The sequence below is a fragment of the Medicago sativa genome, chromosome 8, assembly GCF_051527215.1.
Source record: "Medicago sativa cultivar Bolivia chromosome 8, Bolivia_mono, whole genome shotgun sequence".
In the NCBI taxonomy this organism is placed as follows: Eukaryota; Viridiplantae; Streptophyta; class Magnoliopsida; order Fabales; family Fabaceae; genus Medicago; species Medicago sativa.
In genome coordinates this window covers 33,550,248-33,571,031 of record NC_140756.1, presented here as the reverse complement: position 1 = coordinate 33,571,031, position 20,784 = coordinate 33,550,248, and the positions used below count along the sequence as shown (strand labels likewise).

General features: G+C 33.5%; 2 protein-coding genes across 3 annotated transcripts; one reads left to right on the top strand and one right to left on the bottom strand.

The window, feature by feature from the left end:
• The first annotated feature begins 3,473 nt into the window (after nucleotides 1-3,473).
• LOC146898613 (protein FAR1-RELATED SEQUENCE 3-like) lies at nucleotides 3,474-7,184 on the top strand. The gene is made up of 5 exons (XM_085739154.1): nucleotides 3,474-5,714; nucleotides 5,793-5,885; nucleotides 6,209-6,358; nucleotides 6,487-6,602; nucleotides 6,826-7,184. The coding sequence occupies exons 1-4, from the start codon at nucleotides 3,531-3,533 to the stop codon at nucleotides 6,595-6,597; spliced, it is 2,538 nt and encodes an 845-aa protein (XP_085595280.1). The 5' UTR covers nucleotides 3,474-3,530; the 3' UTR covers nucleotides 6,598-6,602; nucleotides 6,826-7,184.
• Nucleotides 7,185-8,568: 1,384 nt separating this feature from the next.
• On the bottom strand, nucleotides 8,569-15,893 carry SE (C2H2 zinc-finger protein SERRATE (SE)). Of its 2 annotated transcripts, XM_085739155.1 has the most exons (12): nucleotides 15,424-15,893; nucleotides 14,076-14,290; nucleotides 12,990-13,041; nucleotides 11,766-11,840; nucleotides 11,590-11,664; nucleotides 11,398-11,445; nucleotides 11,174-11,242; nucleotides 10,278-11,072; nucleotides 10,141-10,186; nucleotides 9,545-9,801; nucleotides 9,263-9,448; nucleotides 8,569-8,895 (listed from the first exon to the last, which is right to left on the bottom strand). In XM_085739155.1, the coding sequence occupies exons 1-12, from the start codon at nucleotides 15,837-15,839 to the stop codon at nucleotides 8,835-8,837; spliced, it is 2,295 nt and encodes a 764-aa protein (XP_085595281.1). In that variant the 5' UTR covers nucleotides 15,840-15,893; the 3' UTR covers nucleotides 8,569-8,834. The 2 variants fall into 2 exon arrangements, with proteins under 2 accessions (XP_085595281.1, XP_085595282.1); XM_085739156.1 differs by lacking the exon at nucleotides 11,398-11,445.
• Nucleotides 15,894-20,784: the final 4,891 nt, after the last annotated feature.

The window sequence follows — 20,784 nt, the reverse complement described above, 5'->3', positions numbered from 1 at the left end:
TCTACTATATCCCTACCGATAGAAATCAATTTTTCTTTTTTCAAAAAGATAATTAAAAACATATCTAACCCTTTATATAATTACCATCAAACTTTTTCTTATAACCAAAATACCTTAATATTTAAAAAAAATGATATTATTTATAATAAAGAATACATAATAGAAGAGACTCGTGCAAACAAGACTTGGTCCAGATTGTTGAATAGTGGGCTTCTTACCTTCATATATGGCCCAATTGGGAGATAATTAATATTGTAAAAAGAAGTTCTATTAGTGTGCCGTCTCGCAACCTATCCCAAATGGTTATCAAGGTTTAGGTCATTCAGAATAATTTACATCACTTCAAGTGAATCGGCTTCGACCTCAAGAAGAAATCTCATTTCCCTTACAATTTGTAACCCTAGTTTCATCGGCATCAAATCCCAAGTTCTATATGTACCAAAACATTACCTCCACCATTTTAAATCGAAACTCTGATTCCCCAAATCCCAAGTTATTATCGAATTGCGTCTACATCGCGTTCGAAGGAGTTTGGCAAAGGAGACCTCAAACAATTTCGTTTTCACATTGTTTTGTTGATTGATACCGGACGGAGTTCTGCTTCATTTTATTTATATTCATTGGGATCGAAGAGATCAACTTTAACAATCGTCTTCATAGCAGGTATTTACTTCTCTTCATAATACATTTTATTCATCAGTCACTAAATACCATAGTAAAAACATCCATTTTTATAGCTTCATTTTAATCTTTTTGCATAAAGAATCATTCAAACCATTAAATAAAGATTTGAGTTGGAGTGTGAGAAGCATGCTCCAATACGAGATCCAACCCGTATTTGAGTAGTCCAAATACAATCCTTTTTTTGAAAAAAAAAAAAGATTGTATTTGGACTACTCAAATACGGGTTAGATCTCGTATTGGAGCATAGAATCACACCTAGAAAGTATATTAATTAATTATTATATATCCTTCACACCTAGCACAAATTGAAGACATAGAATCACCAATAGATGATGATTTACTGTAAGACATGCATGATTTTTTATTTTATTTTTTCAAAAAGGGGGAAGATTAAAATTCAGTGATGTGACACTATACTTTTTTTTTTATCGATATAAGTTTATGTCAATTGGTAAAAATAAAAAATTAACTTAGGCAAGTTAGATGCATATTTATCGATATTTTTGAAAGATCCAAGTCTTAAAAAAAAAAAAAATAGATCCAAGTCTTTATGAGATCTCTGTTAATTTTTATTTTTATTTTTAAGGAATCTCTGTTAAATTCTTATCAACCTCATCAAATTATGTTGGATGTTTTGACACTATATTAATAATCCAATAACAAAACACAAATTTTTGTCAAAAAAATAAAACAAAATGTAAAATTAAAATAAACAATTTTTAGTTGCAAATCAGCGTGTAACGTTTCGTTATCATAGTTCGGTTGATAGAGATATTACGATAGACAAAATCGGTTGAATAACATATTAACCTCAATTAATTTTACTCAAAAAAAAACCTCTAAATTAATTAACAAACAAATTAAATGTGTAATTGTAGAGATTAATGTCACTATTTTTATGGGATCTAAAATATGAAGCACAGATACGGACACAAACACAGGACACGACACGGACACTCCGACACCGTTAATAATTTGAGAAAATCACATGATTCAGTGAAATTATAAGCAACAGTGTTGTGTCGGTGTCAGACACGACACATGTCCGACATCAGGACACGCCTAATCGGAGGAGTGTACGGGCTTGATAGGACCTAAACTTACTTTTTTTTTTTGACAAATTTTAATAAAACTAGTAAATGAGTGAAGTTGAAAACTTGTTCGTTTTTGTATATGGGTTTTGGCTAGGAACACTTAACTGTTAGCTCATTCTACGCTGAAATTCAAAGAAATATAAACGTAAAACGCAACGTTTTAATTCAACTCACAATCTCTAGCTAAACCTAGGTGAATATTTCTCTTCTTTTTTATTGTTTCTCGTTCATTCAGAACGTTGAAATGGCAATGCTGTTTGAGAATTATGAAACTGTATGTATGATTTTTGTGTCTGCATTTGTAATGACATTATTGTATTTGTTGATGTTATAATGTGATATTCTTTTTGAATTTGCTCCGTAGAACCAACACTGGCGTGTTATGTGTCTGAGACATGTTGTGTACGTGTTACATTCAATTATGTTCTTTTCTTAAATTACTCTTAAGATGTTACATTCAATTATGTCTTCTGTCTGTGTCGGTCGTTCATAGAATTTACTCTTCAGATGTTTATATTTTATGAAGCAGCAATCGGTTGATCTGAGGTAGCATTTTAGAGACAACCCGAATAAGTTGCTTGCAGCGAAGCCGAGATGGGGCTTGACGGAGTAACAATGGAATTGGTTATGTGGTACTTGCAAACACTATAACTCTCGAGTCAGTGTTTGAATTAGGCAAGAGGTAAGAATGAAAAATTTGACTATAACCGTAAGTGGAAGTGATTACTTTGTAGTTATATATGATTAAACTTGTTTTGGAGCATCATCATGTTTTGGAGGGTTATGTCTATATTTTGATATTTAAAAATGCACATGTGAAATTAGGGAAGAAAAAATCAAACCTGAGATAAGAGTCACTACAATAAGAGTTTTAATCTAGGCCATTGATTTTGATCTAATGGTTGATAAAAGACCCTCTCACCCTCTCACAATAACATGTCCTCTCATTTTATACACCCTATATATATATATATATATATATATATATATGATAGTTTGAAAAATGTAAAAGAACAATATGATATTATATGCTAATGTTTCATATTGTTCTTTCAATTTTTTAAAATATAAAATATATATCAATACATAGACTTAGCCATCCAAAACCCTCCAAAAAAAAAAAACTCGCAGACACACCTTAAATGTCTTTTTGTAGGGAAGGACTTTGCAGGGATGAGTGTATTTTAAAATATATATATATATATATATATAATATTTTAAAAATTTGAAATAACAACATGGTATATGATCATATAATATTTCAATCCCACTTAATTCATTTTAAAAATACATTATAAAGTAATGTAATTTAAAAAAAATAAGGTAAGTCCTCCCCTCCAAAACTCATCATCCAAACATACCCTATTGGAATTTTATACTTTATGTTTAAAATAAATCCTTAAATTTGTTCAAAAGGATATATGATAATGTTGTAACTTTTTGTCGCATGATGCAATATTTTTTAGGAATTCACTATAAATTTTTTCACCTGCAAGACTTTTTTATAATTTTATATTTGTTTATATCTAACATTTCAACTTGTCTAGTGCCTTGTGGGTTTTTTAATTCTTGAAGTAAAAAAGCTTAATTTTATTTTATGCTGAATTCAGTTTCCTTTTTTATGTGATAAATGTTACACTAGTTTCAATTTAGAGTTTTTTGCTGAACATCTTCACCAATGTCTTGTGTAGGTAGATATTGCTGCCAATTTCAAGAGAAGCCAGTTGAAGTATTCTTACCATTGGCTACACTATGATGGAAGTTGAAGCAATGGATGAAGGGAAAAGCGAGGAGCAAATTATGACTGCAAACGCAGCTGAAAGACAAGTGAATGATAAAGATGGTAATGGAAATACGAAACCACGAGTTGGAATGATCTTTAAATCTGAAGAATCTGCAGTGTCATTTTATAGTGCATATGCAAGACATGTAGGATTTAGCATCGGCTTTTGTCAATTCAACTGTGTCGATTCAATTGAATTTTGGGACTTTACTTGTTCTAGTGAAGAATTCAAAAGGAAGAATGTGGCAAGTTGCAATGCAATGCTTAGGATAGAGAGAAAAGATAAATATTGGACAGTGACAAAGTTTGTTGAGGACCACAGCCATTCTCTAGCTTCCTCTAAAACGGAGAAACACAGTCGGCCACATAGGCATTTTGTAGGTTCTAAAAGAAACGTTGGAGAGACATCCAATGCCAGTAATGATTGCAATGTTTCTATGAAGGGCAAATATGGCAAACCGATTGGTGCAGAAAATGGTCATCCAACAAGAAACATTGGGCCTTTTGCCAATGGAAGATCATTCCGAAAGAGGACTCTTGGAAGTGATGCTCAATATCTTCTCAATTATTTTCAGAAGATGCAGTGTGAAAACCACGGCTTTTATTATGCAATACAGCTCGATGATAAAAACCACTTGACCAATGTATTCTGGGCTGATTCAAGGTCAAGAGCAGCTTATAATCACTTCGGTGATGCAGTAACTTTTGACACAACGTATCGGACAAATCATTACCAAGTCCCAATTGCTCCATTTACTGGAATTAATCATCACGGTCAAATGGTTTTATTCGGTTGTGCATTATTACTAGATGAATCTGAGTCTTCCTTTATATGGTTGTTCAGGACTTGGCTATCTGCTATGAATGGTCAGCCTCCCGTTTCGATAACCACAGACCAAGATAGAGTCATAAAGGCTGCTGTTACGCATGTGTTACCAGAAACTCGCCACTGTATCTGTAAATGGCACATTTTGCGAGAAAGTCAAGAACGACTGGCGCATATTTACCATGCACATCCTTCACTCTATGGAAAGTTTAATAGTTGCATTAATTCCTCAAAGACAGTTGAGGATTTTGAGTCAACATGGAAGTCTCTTCTAGATAAATATGGTCTTGTAGGAAATGATTGGCTTGAAGCAGTGTATAACGCTCGCAAACAATGGGCCCCTGCTTACTTTCGTAACACATTCTTTGCTGATTTAACTTCAAAACATGGAGCAAGCTCCTTTTTCGATGGCTATATAAATCAACAGACAACCATGCCTTTATTCTTTATGCAGTATGAAAAATGTCTCGAACATTCATTGGAAAAAGAAATAGAAGCAGATTACGAGACCATTTGTACCAAACCATTTTTGAAGACTCCGGCACCAATGGAAAAACAGGCTGCAAATTCGTATACTAAGAATATTTTTGCAAAGTTTCAGGAAGAACTCGTGAAAACTTCTGCTTATACTGCAAATAAGATTGAAGATGATGGTGTGGTCCGTAAATACAGGGTTGCAAACTTTCAAGATAATCGCGAGGCATACACAGTCAGTGTTCCGTTAGATATTTCTGGAGCAAAGGCAAATTGTAGCTGTCGAATGTTTGAATACTCGGGCATTCTATGTCGACATATACTGACTGTCTTCACTGTTACAAATATTCTTACTCTTCCATCACACTACATTTTGAAACGCTGGACAAAGAATGTAAAATCCAGTGTTGGAACAGATGAAGAAATACCAGATCAACTCGGCATTGAAAATATCACTTCACGTTTTAATAATTTATGTCGAGAAGCCATTAAGCTTGCAGAAGAAGGAGCAGTAGCTGTAGAGACTTATAATGCTGCAAAGGATGCCTTAAGAGAGAGTACTAAAAGGGTTAGTGATGTGAAGAAAAATGTTGCAAAAGACGCACCTCCAACTCCGAGCACTCGGGGTAATATGCCTCAAGACGACAATAGCAGGATGAGCTCTTCATCAGTTTTTGAAGCCGTCCCATCATGGTGGTCTTGGCCACATTCAGTATTGCCTCACTTTAGTATTTATGACATGGAACTTCCCGTTAATGGTCTGAATCATCCTTGTATTGCTCCTGCTCCTGCACCTGCGCCTGCTCCTGCTCCTGCTCCTGTTCATCGGGACAATGGCTCTCCACATAGCGTTGTATTGATCTGACTCACCCTAATATTTAATACTGCTATGCCAGTCATTCCTTTAATTGACTATCGTTTTTCGATGCAGGTTGTCCCTATTTCTTGTTTCAAGTCAATGACTTGGGTTATTGAAACTCAGAACTCAGACACTTCTAGTAAAGTTGCAGTGATCAACATGAAGGTGTGTATATATAATTATGTAGCACTGACACTTCAAGTTGAAGGCGTGTTCAATTTGACCAAGACACCAACACGATATTGACACATCTGATTAATTCAACTATTTCTTTTCTATTAAATTATTATTATTGTTGTCCACGTGTTAGTATGGCGTTCAATGATTGTATCTGTGTCGATACTTTATCGTATATATAAACTTATGCCTACAAGCTACGCTTTCTGTTTCTATACTTGTGAGTACTTATAAATACGTGTGTAGATAACATGTACAATGCGTTAAAAACATTTTTTCCTATCTGTTAATTAAGTTAACCCTTCATGTAGCTGCAAGATTTCAGCCAAAGTTCTTCAGGAGAGACAGAAGTGCAGTTCAGAGTGACGAAGGTAACTTTTCGGCCCATGTTGGAGTCAATGACTCGCATCAGTTATCAGCTCATTGGACCTGTTAATAGAACTGCTCTTGTTAGTCTAAAGGTATATAAACATAGATCATGGTCCCCTATTCTTCTTTGCTTCTAAAGAAATAGTGAATTTTTCATTTTCATGAATTATAAGATTGTGTCCAAGTATTTTAACTTATTATATGGTTCTACTTCTTCCAGCTCCAGGATACAAAGATAAGTACCAGGGAAACGGAGCTGAAATTCCGAGTTACCAGAGATTCACTGGATTTAATGTTGAATAATATGTACTACATCATCGAGCAACTATAAAATTTGTAAGCATTATATTTCAAACCATTTACTTTTATCTTTAAACTAACGTATATTGGATAAAATTAAACATCAATTTCTCAGCTCTTCATTTTATTTTTGAAGCAATTTAGAATATACTATTCCTGTTATTTTAGGAGTCTTAATGTATCAAAAATTTTACAAAAAGTTTATTATTATTTTTATAATTATCACCTATCATTTCTAAAACATGTCTTTTTGTGACAGATACAATAAATTTTGGACACTTTCAGTGGCAGCAATGTCAAAGTGCAGTTTCAAGGATACTCTCATCCATCCTCTGAAGAATTTTTTTCTCAAGATTTTTCATGTTGGATACACATTCATGATTGGTGTACCTAGGGACCCTTCAATATTTTACTCTCATCCATACTAGAATTTTTTCTTTTCATGTTATGCTTTCGTTATCGTACTCTAGAATACCCGGTTATATTTTGTGCAATAATCAATAATAAAAGTCAGGAGTATTCGACAGTTCTAAATTTGATTTAGCTAGAAGTTCAACTCAATTTGGCCATGAACTTCTGTTTTCGGCTCAAAATTGACTTGATTCAAACTCGCAAATCACTCGGCTGGTCTTGTTAGTTTAAATACATCGTTCTCGCAACTCAATTTGGCCATGAACTTCTCCACCGCAAGACATGACCAAATCACATCCATAATCCATCACACTCCTTTTCCAATTTCCTTTTTATTTTGTTGTATGTTGTGTTAAATTTTGGTTTAACTCTCTTGTAGTGCTATTTCATGATTGAATACTTGGATAGTGCACTTGTAATTGCACAATGGTTGAACTTGACGGAGAGAGAAAACAAACTTTTGATTTTAATTTTTTAAAACTCAGGTATTAAAATTCCATTGGTTTGACTGACCATGCAAGAATTTCTCATGAGAGATTCATCTCCATTGATGGGTGTTTTATTTTGATACAATAATCTTAACTATTATTGAAATGTCAGTGTAATTTGTTATCCTTCATCCAAATAATAATCTTGACAAAGAGCATTCAATTATTTAATCAAAACAATACATTTTGTAGATGATGGAATTGAAATGAACCCGTTGTATTAGAAGGATTTTCGAATTTCCTTGAATTTTGATTCCTCCGTTTTGAATTCTTGAGTGAAATAAACAAATTAATTAAATTGCTCAATTTTTTTTTAACCTCTACTCTTGTGTCATATACTCATCGCCACAATGGGGTATTGTCATGGGTGCCAAATTGAACACAACAACTTCGTCTTGTATTGGAAATGACACATCAATTTATAGAAATTTGTTCAATAGATACTTCAATTTTGCACCCTATCAGGTCTTAACAGCCTAGATAATATTTATGAGTAAAATTTGGGTGTAAAATCAGACCAGATCGTAACTTCCGGTCAACTCTGATCATCTAATACAACGGGTCGGTCTATCTAATTTCGCTTCCTATGATGTCTTAACAGCCTAGAGAGCATTTATTTATTTGCTGCACATCCAAATTCTTAAATTACTTCAATTGAATTGAAATTGGTTGCTTTTACTTGTAAAATCTAGTCAACTTTTTACAGCCTAGAGATCAATTTGGATGTGCCGCAATTTGGATGTGCATATTGAGCAATCATCCAATTTGTGCTGAGAGTAGTTGAACAAACACGTTCAGAATACCAAACAAAGGGAACACGAGACTGACTTTATTCACTTTTTAATTTCATCTTGATCATTGTCCGAATGGGATTTTTACTAATTTCTAAATATTTTTTTCTATTTGTGATATTTTTTAACTGTTGATTGCTCTTCAGTTTTTATTTGAAAAAATGATTGCAACACTGGAATCCATACCTTTGACTATTGTTATATCAATTTTGTTAAGTGAAAAAACGACTTGTTCTTCTGTAACTATTACAGCTATATGGTGAAGAAGCCCGAGGGCATTTTATATCTTATTTTACACGAAACGAATGCACATTTTAGTAAAAACAAAATTATCCAATCAATTGATTTAAATAAATTATAATTGGACTATAGTTATTGCTTTTTATCATTTCTCAAAATATTGAAATATTCCCAGGGACATGAATTTCCGTAAAAAGTAAAAAAGTCACCGAAAAATTCGCAGAAGAAAAAGAGCATGAACCTAGCAAAAATATCAGTAACACAGCCAGCTTTCAACTCTGCAGGTCGCATGGCCACTCCATCTCAGAATTTATACAAAACCAGTCACCCAAAGACACCTACAAACTCCGATAGTCTATCACGGTGACCTCTTCGTCTGGAGCATCCAAATCTTGATAACTGCCACCAATGGAATACATGTATATCATACAAAGTTAACCACAGAACAAATACAAATTTGACGACATCAATTAAGTACAAATAATTTATTGATATCTGCATTCTTATGTAGCAGGCACATGCTTCTGTTTCCTAACTTTGTGGTTATAATATCGAAGGAGTAAAAAGAAAACAATAAATAAAGGAACTATCAACAAACATTAGATTATGGACAAATAAGCTGGGCTGAGGATTGAAGTAACAGATTGGATATTTAAATCAACTTTGCACCAACATTTCCAGATGAAAGATCCCAGAATTTAGAAAGAGTCAGAGTGAAGAAGCACACAAAATATATGAGCAAAGGGTCATGCAGAGAACACTTTACCTTCGCATCTTCCGAGGATCTGGTCTAAAACCTGGAGGAAGAGTAATTATTGGTGCCGGTCCACCCATATGATGCGGGCCAGACAGCATATTTATTCCAGAGCCATCAAATGAAGATGGTCCTCCTTGATCTCTAAACATCTGCATTGCAACTTCTGGTGGAGCAGGAACAAAGGGTCCTAATGGCCTGCAGCGTTATAGATTAAATAATCACTCACCAAATCTGAAGAAATAAAAAATGTGCATCAGATTGTGAGAAGGGTAATTGGAAGAGGCAACTGACCCAGCACCAGGTACAGGCATCAATACTGGTGGAGGTATATCTGAGGTAAAAGGAGGAACACCAGGCCCTGCAAACGTGTCTTGCATTGTTTCGTCATGATTTCCCATCTCAAGTGCTTTGGACAGCCTTTCACGGGATGGGGAATTAGCTCTATCTCCATTCATTCTGTCATATCGTTCATGGTCTCGACGATTACCACGATCATCTCTCAATCGGCCCTCAAAACCTAACCTTTGATTTAAAGGCCTGTTGTCCTTCTACAGATGAAAAAGAAAAAAACAGAAAGGACCATAGCAATTTGAATGAGTATAGATTATAATATTTAAAAGAAATACAAATGCTAAGCTCAAGACAAAGGTTGACATAAACTCCTTAAGGTTGATACATCAGATTATCTTCAATCATGGATATACCGCATAGTAAGGAAAGTAAAAGAAAAACTTTTCACTGTTTGACAAGCTGTTCAGAACCCATGGTTCTGAAATGCCATATTGAGGATAAACTAATGTCAAAACATGAACACCAAAAGGTTCTCATAAATACAACGATCATAGAGAGTTTTATCAAATCATGTTTCGATGGATATAGTGGTCTACCTGAGATTGCTGCATGACAGGCTTTCCACCAGGAGCATCTGGATCACTACAACAGTAGTAAGGCCACTATTAGTAATATTTTCACCAATACTCGCAATACTGACCACAAAATATAGAAAGTCTTAGTTATTACTTACTTCATGTAATTTTGAGCATAGAGATCCTCACGCAATTTCGAAGTTTGTTCAAGAGCAAGCTCAGGGTGCTTTAGCTTCAGATGTTTGTACACAAATTCAGCAGCATGAAAGAGCTTTGTGCAGCCCTTAGCTCCACAACCATACTTCCATCCATACTTTTCGTCCCTGATTTTTCTAACATATGGATCCAACACTTCAATTGCTGCAGCATCTATTTTCTCCTTAGCAGCCATTACTTCCAATGGATCCTGACCATTCAACCTTCCCTGCCAAAATGAGTCAAGTTTCTTCTCCCATTCAGACCCTGATTTACCTGTTTCTTCATGCCCTGTTCTTTCTGGCCTCACATGCCTAAAACCCTTAGCCTCATTAGTCTCAATCATGCCATAATAATCTACACCGTGAATCCGCCACAGATATGTAATCAGTGTGTCCAAAAGCTCAACACCTTCTAAACCCTTAACAGATGTTAGGCCTCGTATAATGACTGTGGGACCCACAGATCCATTGTGAGACTTGTCATCAGTTTTGTTGTGATCACTGCTGCATAAAATATTATCTCCGATCCTCTTCTCTGTGTCAAGCTTGCGAACAAGGGCCTGAGCCTGTTGAACATCTGCTTGTATTCGTCTTGGTTCAGCACTGACAGGATGAGCCTTTGGAGCAGCTGAGAAATCACTTTTTTTATCAGAACCCCACCCATCTCTTCTTCGTTTGTCTTCCGCTTCCTCCTCTGAATTTGGCTCGCTAGCTTGCCCTGATTTGCTGGATAAAGAGGCACCTAAACCCGGATTTCTGCATTGGTTGTAACACAACATATGCATAATTATGAATACGGAAGGCCAGATTGAGAGATGCACAAACAAGAGTAAGTAAAAAAGAGGACAAGAACTTACGGATCTAATGTTCCACTATGCAAATCAAGCAAAAAATCCTTTGCCAGCTGTCGAGCACTTTCATTCCTCCTAAAAGATATGAAGAAATAAAAATTAGAATCCACCTATCTATCGAGTAAGCACTCCCCACAAAAATAAAAATGATCTGTTAAGATTAACAGGACAATATGTTGTGTTTTACAACAGAATTGTAAAATTGATATAAAAAAAATAATAATAATTACCTTTCAATGACTGTAAGCAAATTTGTTGGATGATATTTATCTTTCAACCTATATAAAAAGTAAAACGAGAAATGGAACTCAACATCAGATTGTGTGGACTTACAAAAATATGGCAATTCATAGTTTTACAGTAAACATTTAAAGATTGAATACTACAGATTGTTAGAGAATAGAGAATATAAAGATACGTACCACTCCTCATCCTTATGAGCAGTGAAATAAGCTCTTTTTTGTGTAGAAATATACTCTGATTTGTATTCTTGATACCTAGAAAAATCAATCAGAAGTCATTTGTCAATGAAGATCTGAAATTTTCTTACATGACTCGAACTCAGACATAATGCAAAAGATTATTTTCCACAACTTACCTACGTTCTGCTTCAGTTGGTAGTATATCATCCTCAAGCTCCTGAATGAATTGCTTATAGGACATCAACCCTTCTCTAAAACAGGTCATAATTATACTAATGTTAACATGTAGTTCCAGAAAGATCAATTATCAGACAGAAGAAAAATAAAGACAGCTTACATCATTAAACAGACAATAATATAATCATTGTGTACAATAAGTGTTCTTTCATTATTTATTTACTGAGGAAACTCAACTGTAGACGCATTTAGGTATTAAAGTGTCGCAAGTAGATATTTAATGTTGAATGGATAAATGAGTGCACTGAGTGCTCCTTAAGTTCAGAATCAAGATTTTAAATATAAGATATGAAAATGAATTTTGTTGAAGTTTCTTTTAGCAGAAACAACGGTTCATTCACCATGAGTTGATTAAATCAACAATGAAAATTAAAACCAAGACCTGAAATTATAATATTGCAACTTTTTAAGGAAATTTCAGATTAAGTTGTTACATTTAGATATCAACAAAACCCAACCAGCACAAAAAATATTAGGCACTAAGCGAATAGCTGATACTCCACGCCAATCCCAGTCAACAACAGTAAGCTCAGGAGCCCATTATCTCTATTCAGTTTCCTATAATGCTCTCAATATATATTGCACACAAAAAGGAACATTGGATACGATGTATTCACTGACGGCATGATGAAGATCATGTTCGTTGATGGTAATGATATAATTTTCTATGTGCCAAAAGGCATTCAAAGTCAAAGGTGACATGTGATGTGATACAGCGCTGCAGTTATTTGATATGGAATAAAGAGGAAACCACAAACAGCATGTGGTGAATTAAAATTACATGTAAAAGGAGTTATGCAAAAGCAATTATTAGTTTTGAAAATATAAACTCCGAATTGGCGAGAAGAAGACAAGTTGCTTAAATAAGATATCAAACGTGGTCAAGAAAGGAATTGCCAAAAAAAGTTGAGTCTAAGTGACTTGATGAAATCTAGTTTAGGAATCTGTTAACAGTCATATAACCAATGTGGAGATCCAGTCAACATTGTATCTAGACTTCCATAGAAAATATCAATGCCTAGAAACATCTTTTGGATAAAGACAAATTATTCATTAACCACTGATAAAACTCTGTCTATGATGGACATGAAAGAAACAAAATTGTAGGTCATATTGATTCATCAAACGGTACAACAACTGAGAAAAAAAACTAGAAAGCTGACCTTTGCCCACCGCCACTTGGCAAGTCTGCATAACCACGATTGGATTCCATACCTGTAAAAAGTAAGTACCAAATAATAAGTCATCTTGATCCAATAATAAAATTCATGTGAAAAAAAACCAAGCATCCCATTCTAAATCTGGGTATATCCTGAAGAAGTATGTGATATTTATTTGCTTTGATTTTTATGTCACTAGCAAGGTTGTGTACTTGATCAAGGATGAAGAAAAATCGAAAATAGAAATGCAGAGTATATATAAACTTTAAAAAGCTGTTATCAGTCTTTGGAAGAAATTAAGAACAGATTACAATTAATAACAACGAGGGAATTATGAAAAGCTGTTAACTGTAGAGAAATACAGCTCATGAACTATACTAAAAACCATAACCGTTAAGAGAAGAAAATGACAATTAGAGAATCAATTTGGTAGTGATAGGGCAAGTGTTGTCAAATATCGGCCACTGCGGAATGTTGTGGCGGATATTTTGACAACCACCATAGGCAATTTTTGAAAGATAGTGGCGCCATAGCATTTTATGGCAGATATATGGCTACTCAAAATAGCAGAATTTTGGCTTTAGGCCATCCGCAATCACTAACACTGGTCTTAGGTGATCAACCAGTGAACTCATACATATTTACGTGTACTAAGAAAAGGCCTGTGATTGGGTGAAGAGAGGGTCCAATGGAAGATATTGAAGACGGGAGTTCATGTTAGTTGTACAAACTAGAATTAGGACCTGTTTGGATAAACAACTTAATTGCAACTTATAGCACAAGCCTTTATGTATAACCTTGCATAAGCTATTTTTATAGTAAAAAGATAAAATAATGTTAAATTGTTTTTGTGTATGTTATAAATTGTTTTTACAAGCTATATCGCCGAACTTATGGAAATAAGTTGAAAAAGCTTATGAAAATTGTCATAAGCTGTTTTCATAAGTTCTCCCAAACAGTCTCACAAAATGTATGCTAGTAGATAAGCTCAAATAAGCTAATCCAAACAGGCCCTTCATGCTTTGTCATACATAAAACGGAATGACAGAAAAAAGGAAGAACCCATGTAATTGGCATCATTTAACATACCAGAGACCCCATTTTGATATCCTCCTCCAGAACGATGTCCAAACCTACCATAAGACCTGTCATCACCATAGCCACCTCTTCCACCCCTATCATAGCCACCTCTTCCACCCCTATCATTACCACCTCGGCCACCCCTATCATAGCCACCTCTTCCACCCCTATCATAACCACCTCTTCCACCCCTATCATAACCACCGTAATTATCATATTCAGATCTGCGGTAATCAGATGATCAAAACACAGTCAGATAAAGCATAGCCTTTATATAATTTAGGTATTAGACGAAATAACCAGAATTAATGAACTAAGTTCAGCTAGCTAAGAGAAACCAACTCATTGAACATTGCTATCAAAATGATTTTTCTACAACAAGAACACACATGATGCTAAACCATTCCTAATTCCTAATATTAACAAATAACAACTCATCCTCAAGTAGTCGAACTTTTAGTACTTGTGTCCATTTGGATCCACGTCAATATTGAAATTTATATCCAATAATTAAAATATCAGAAATCATAAAAGAAAACTGTGAACACTCGGCTTTCTAATCATTACCACATGAAGTGCACCAGAACTATGGAATCATAAAAAAGGTTTATCTGATTTTAGATTTTTTTTTTCTTTCTGATTTCCGATTTCATTTTCTATTTTCATTTTTAATTCTAAAGTATCACCTTCTTTTCAAATATTTGTATACAAAATCATCGAAATCAGAAAACCAAGTAAAATGCAACAATTTTGTAATTAAAAATGAAACTTCAAATGAAAACTAAAAAGTTATTCTCAACGAAACTGCCAAAAGCTACAATCTAAACGTGAAATTCTTTTGACTCGTTTTCTAAACGTGAAATTCACTCGACACACAAGTTCAAACTACAACCACCGTGTAGCACCGACACCTCTGATGAAAGGAGTGACCGGTGTTCCGACACTGACACTTACATTCAAATAATTCATTTGCTCAAATTATTTCCGGTGTTTGATGTGTCAGTGTTGTTTCCATAACCACACATAATTGATATTGAAAAATAAAACTACCAACACAAAGTTCAAAATACTTTAAAAAAGAAAATTGAAATTCATCCGGTTTTGTTTTCTGCATCCAAAATCAAATTCTAAGCAACAGCAACAAACATAAAACTCAATAATTGAAAATTTGAATTAGCAGAACAAGAAAAAATTCTAGGCATTGCAATTTCACGCTAAGAAATTCCATAATAATCAAAAAAATTGAAATGGCAAAACATGAAAAAATTCTCTACATTGCAATTCCACGCTTCGAAATTCAATAATCGAAAACTCAAAATAGCAGAACAACAACAAATTATAGAAATTGCAATTTTACCTATCATCGGGTCCATAACCGCCACGGGGACTACCACCTCTCCTGGAGCGTTTATAATTATTATTATAATGCGGAGGAGGCGATCTTCGCATCGGCGGAGAATGACGGCGATCACGATACGGAGGAGGACTAGGACTACGCCTGCGTTTGAAATCCCTATCTCTATCCCTCGGCGGCGACATGTTGTTTCGGTCATAATACTCGCGGCGAGGAGGAGGACGATCGAAATCTCTATCTCTATCATCGCGACGGTAGTCTCTGCGACGGAAGGAGGATTGTGGAGGTGGTGGAGGGAGATCGGAATCGGGGGCGGAGGTGGGAGGAGGTGATTGTGGTTGTGGTGGTGGAGGGGAGGTGGTGGTTGGGGAGGATTGGTCGAGGGAATCGGAGGGAATAGGGGTGAGAACTTCTGCCATTGGAGATTGGAGAGAAACCCTAACGAATGAAGAGAGAAATGAATGAATGAGTGTGAAGTGTGGGTTTGGTTTTTGTTAGAATTTTGTAAGGAGTTTTCAGTGTTATGGTGAAGACCACTCCAACTGAATTAGTACACTTTTCGCTTATCGGGGTTACATGCCAATTTTATTTTAGACAGTACCATAAATAAGGTGGCAACTAGGTTGAGGTTCGAACCTCCGTCACCACATTAAATATAATAATTTTTAAATTTTTAAAGTTGAATCGATAAATTTTTCATTCAAAGAGATATGATATGTCTTTTTTTGACAAAAACAAAACGATATTCAAAAATCGATAGAGTACATTATTCAACACACCGCTAAAAACGTTAAGGATGAATCTGCGAACAAACTCACAGCATCCAAGTTAATAGCATATGACGACATAATGCCTACAAAAATATATGATAAAATTAAAGTTACAGGAATACACATGCCTCCGGATCTGCAATGTTGGCGTCCAAATCTTTGATTGAATAATCGATCTTTAAATATGAATCAAATGAACACCGCACCAAGGCGGAAAATCAAACAACGCCGCACAAGACGACGAACAACAACCACACTCAGATGACGAAATCACGAAGAAAAAAAAACCTAAATCTATGTGAAAATCACTTATTTGTAAAGGATAATCATTTAACAGCAACTAATCATAGTAAAGGATAATCACAAATATGAAGAAAAAAAAAAAAACCCTAAATCTATGTGAAAATTACTTATTTGTAAATGATTAGTAAAGGATAATCTGCATATTTGTATTTAATCCTGTATTTGCCACAAATATGTAAAGGATAATCTGTTAGTAAAGGATAAGTGATTATCCTTTACTATGATTAGTTGCTGTTAATATGTTAAGTGATTATCACTTAACAGCAACTAATATGTTAAGTGATTAAGTGATTATCACTTAATCTGTTAAGTGATTATCTGTTAAGTGATTATCGTTTGATAATCTGTTAAGTGATTATCACTTAACAGCAACTAATATGTTAAGTGATTAAGTGATTATCTGTTAGTAAAGGATAATCACTTAACAGCAACTAATCATAAATAAGTGATTTTCACATAGATTTACAAATAAGTGACTTTACATATTTGTGATTATCCTTTACTAACAGATAATCACTTAATCACTTAACATATTTGTGTTTTCAGTTGCTGTAAAGGATAATCACTTAACAGAGTAAAGGATTAGTTGCTGCAAACACTTATTTGTATTTGCCACATCATCACTTAACAGATTTTTTTAACGGCAGGGACTAAAGTGATAACGGAAGTGTAGAGTTAGAGACTTGTTTGTATTTAATCCTGAGTCAGGGACCTATGTGACAGCGAGGTGCAGAGTCAGGGACTAAAGTGACTATTTGCTCTAAAAAATACGAAATGAATTTCACACTATCAAAAGTTTAAATTCAATAATAATGTTTTAATAATAAATGAACAGGGTTCATTTTTTCCGTAATAGACTATGATAAATTTTTAAAGCCATACCATGCTTATTTAGTTGACTGTTCTATATAATCTACTGGTTTTAACAACCAAATCTGAATGCAATATCACAATCTTGTCAACTGTGTAACAATCCTTTAGCTATAGTCATGTCCACAGTTCAACTCCCAGCGCCACCCTTTTTAACTTTTTTTTAAGAAGAAAATCATATTTTAGGGAGAAAATCATCAAAAATGTGGTGGATGGGATTCGAACAATAGACTATGATAAATTTTTAAAGTCATGTCATGCTTATTTAGTTGACTGTTCTATATAATATACCGGTTTTTTTTTTGACAAAATAATCTGCCGGTTTTAACAACCAAATCTGAATGCAATATCACAATCTTGTCAACTGTGTAACAATCCTTTATCTATATAGACATGTCCACAGTTCAACTCCCAGCGCCACCGTTTTTAACTTTTTTTTAAGAAGAAAAATCTATATAGTCATGTCCACAGTTCAACTCCCAGCGCCACCGTTTTTAACTTTTTTTTAAGAAGAAAATCATATTTTAACAAAATCATCAAAAATGTGGTGGATGGGATTCAAACCAAAAATGTGGTGGATGGGATTCGAAGAACATGAGACATAAAGATGTAACAAACTTGCCTTAGCCACTTCATCATAGTGCTTTTTCTGTTTAATTTTCGCATTACTAATATATATATCGTATTATAAATCAAATGTACACTAAAAATTTTCTTTTATTAGAATTTTGTCACACCAAACCATCATGTCTAGATCCACCCTTGTGTGTACACCACCTTTGCTTTCCATGTATTACCAAGGGGAGGAGCACGCCCTACAACCTTCCAGTTCATTATTCATTGACCGTTTTATTTTATTTTTTGGGTTAAATATGTTTTTGGTCCCTATAAATATGTCACCTTTTCGTTTTGGTCCCTCTAAAATTTTCCTTCAACTTTTAGTCACTCTAAAATTTTCCATCTTCACTTTTAGTCCCTCCTTTAAAGTAAACTCATACGTAGAATTCATATTTTTTAATAAAATTTTGCATAAAAATTCATAATATTATAGAAATCTCTCCCAAAAAAATTTAGAATTTTTTAACAAAACATGAATTTAATATGAATTTTTATATTGTTTATGGTTAAAAATTCATATTTAATTTGTGTTTTGTAAAAAAATTCTAATTTTTTATTGGAATTTTTTTTACAATATTTTACATATTTCTGCATAATTTCATTCAAAAATACAAAAATTAACTTAAAAATAAGGACCAAAAGTAGTGATTGAAAATTTTATAGGGACTAAAAGTTGAAGGAAAATTTTAGAGGGACTAAAACAAAAAGTTGGTATATTTATAGGGACCAAAAACATATTTAACCCTTATTTTTTTAACTCTTCAGTTTATAGAGGAAATTAAAAGGACTTGTAATTTAAAGTTCTCAACTCTCTGACCAAGAATTGTTCTACAGAAATTGTAACATCCTGATACTTGTTATACAAGTCTTTGGTAGTAATTTTCTTGATTTATGAATTATTTGACAGCTTATATTACATCTAAAGAATTTAAGAAAATTGTAACACTATATTTTTCTTCATTGACTAATTACCGTTAGCTGTTTATTTTAACTATGTGTGTAGTTATCTACTTTTCTTGATCAATTTGATAAACTAGAAATGTCTGACTTGGTAAATTATTTTAATATCAATTACGGAATATGTTTATAGTAAGGAATATAAAGAATTTCTTTAATAATAAATAAATATAATATAATTATAGTAACGTGCTTGATGCTATCTATATAATTTGTTATGTGATAGTTAATAACTCCTAATATTTAGGAATTGTTAGTGGGACTTACGGTTTTCTCCCATAACCCACGTTTGTGTTGATTGAGTGGATTATTCTCTTAATTGGTTATTTAGTCTATTGTAATTCACATTGCAAATCACCTTAATTATTTGTCTATCTCTCCCAAGTGATAACCGACCGTGTTCTCTGCCAATATGTGCCAAGTGTTGTGTGCTTATATTAAGTTCTGCCTAATGCCTGTTAGTGCTAAGTATGTTGGTACATGATGTACCCCACGTTTCTCCCATAGTTCTAATGGTTCTATTGCCTAATTCAAATTCTCACTAATTATACAAGCAATTAGAAACCAAACCCCAACCCTCTCTTGATATATAATTGCACCGAAAACATGTCACATACCATTCTCTCAATTTTCTTGCATATCTGAACAGAAAACCCCCTGGCCATTAGTTGCAATCATGTATATCTTATCACACTATCGTTCATCAAATACTTTTCCAAGTCTATTCGCTTTCCTTCTGTTTTCTTTTGTGTGGCGTGAAGCTTTGAACTCTTTCACTAGCAAGTACTTCGTGAGGTTGTAGAGTTTTCCATGAGAAAGACCTAAGTTTAGGGCTTGACCATGATTTAAATTAAAATAATAGGTTATGATATTTTTTTTTGAACAATCAAAAATGGAATTATATTAACAACAAGAGTCTCAATAGCACAAGGCGTGCCACAAAGACTCCTCAAGAAACAACAATGTTCAGAAGTCTATACAACAACAAAACCAACTTAGCCAATACCCAGACATTTTAAGGGCTTGACCACCATCTATAAGGTAGCGTTTGGCCCGACTTATTTCTGACTTTTCTACATAATAAAAGGAGAAGTTGGGCCAAACACATTTCTAGAGAAGCACTTAATATAAAAAGTTGCTTATTTTTCTAGTGTAAAATACACAAATAAAGTAGTTTTGCTAAAGTTGTTGAAACTAACTTTTGAAGTTCTCGGCAACTTTTTTCAATGTATTCCCCTTCGAATCCTATTGAGCACGTTTTATTTTTCATTTTAATTGATTTTTCAGACGGCATGCATGTGCTCTTCAATTGCTAATTGCTATGTATTATTTTTTGTTTGTTTTTACATTTTTTTTTGAAGACTTGTTTGTTTTTACATTTATTTTTGTTAATTGCTATAATTTGTTTATGTTAAAAAAAATGGTTATCTTCTATTGTCCGTATTAATAAATTGGTTATAAAAAACTACTACTCACAATTTTGTATCCTCGTACATTTTATTGACAATGGTATACTATTATTATTATTTTTAAAGAAATACTATGATGTAAATTTAAAGGTCCATCATTTATATATTTAATTAAGATTTTTTTTTAAAGATCATAAATAATTATTTATTTAGGCCTTTTAATATAATTTACATTATCATAAAAAGATTTCTATTTTCTAAAATATTTTACTGTACGTTCAAATATAATAAATTATATGTTTTTAAATTTTAATTTTTTATATTGTTTAGTAATATATATATAAGGAATTTTTTCTTTCATTTTTAAATAATTTAATAGTTATTAGATCCTAACAAGGCATTTTCATCAACAAAAAAAAAATCATAAATGAGGTAAT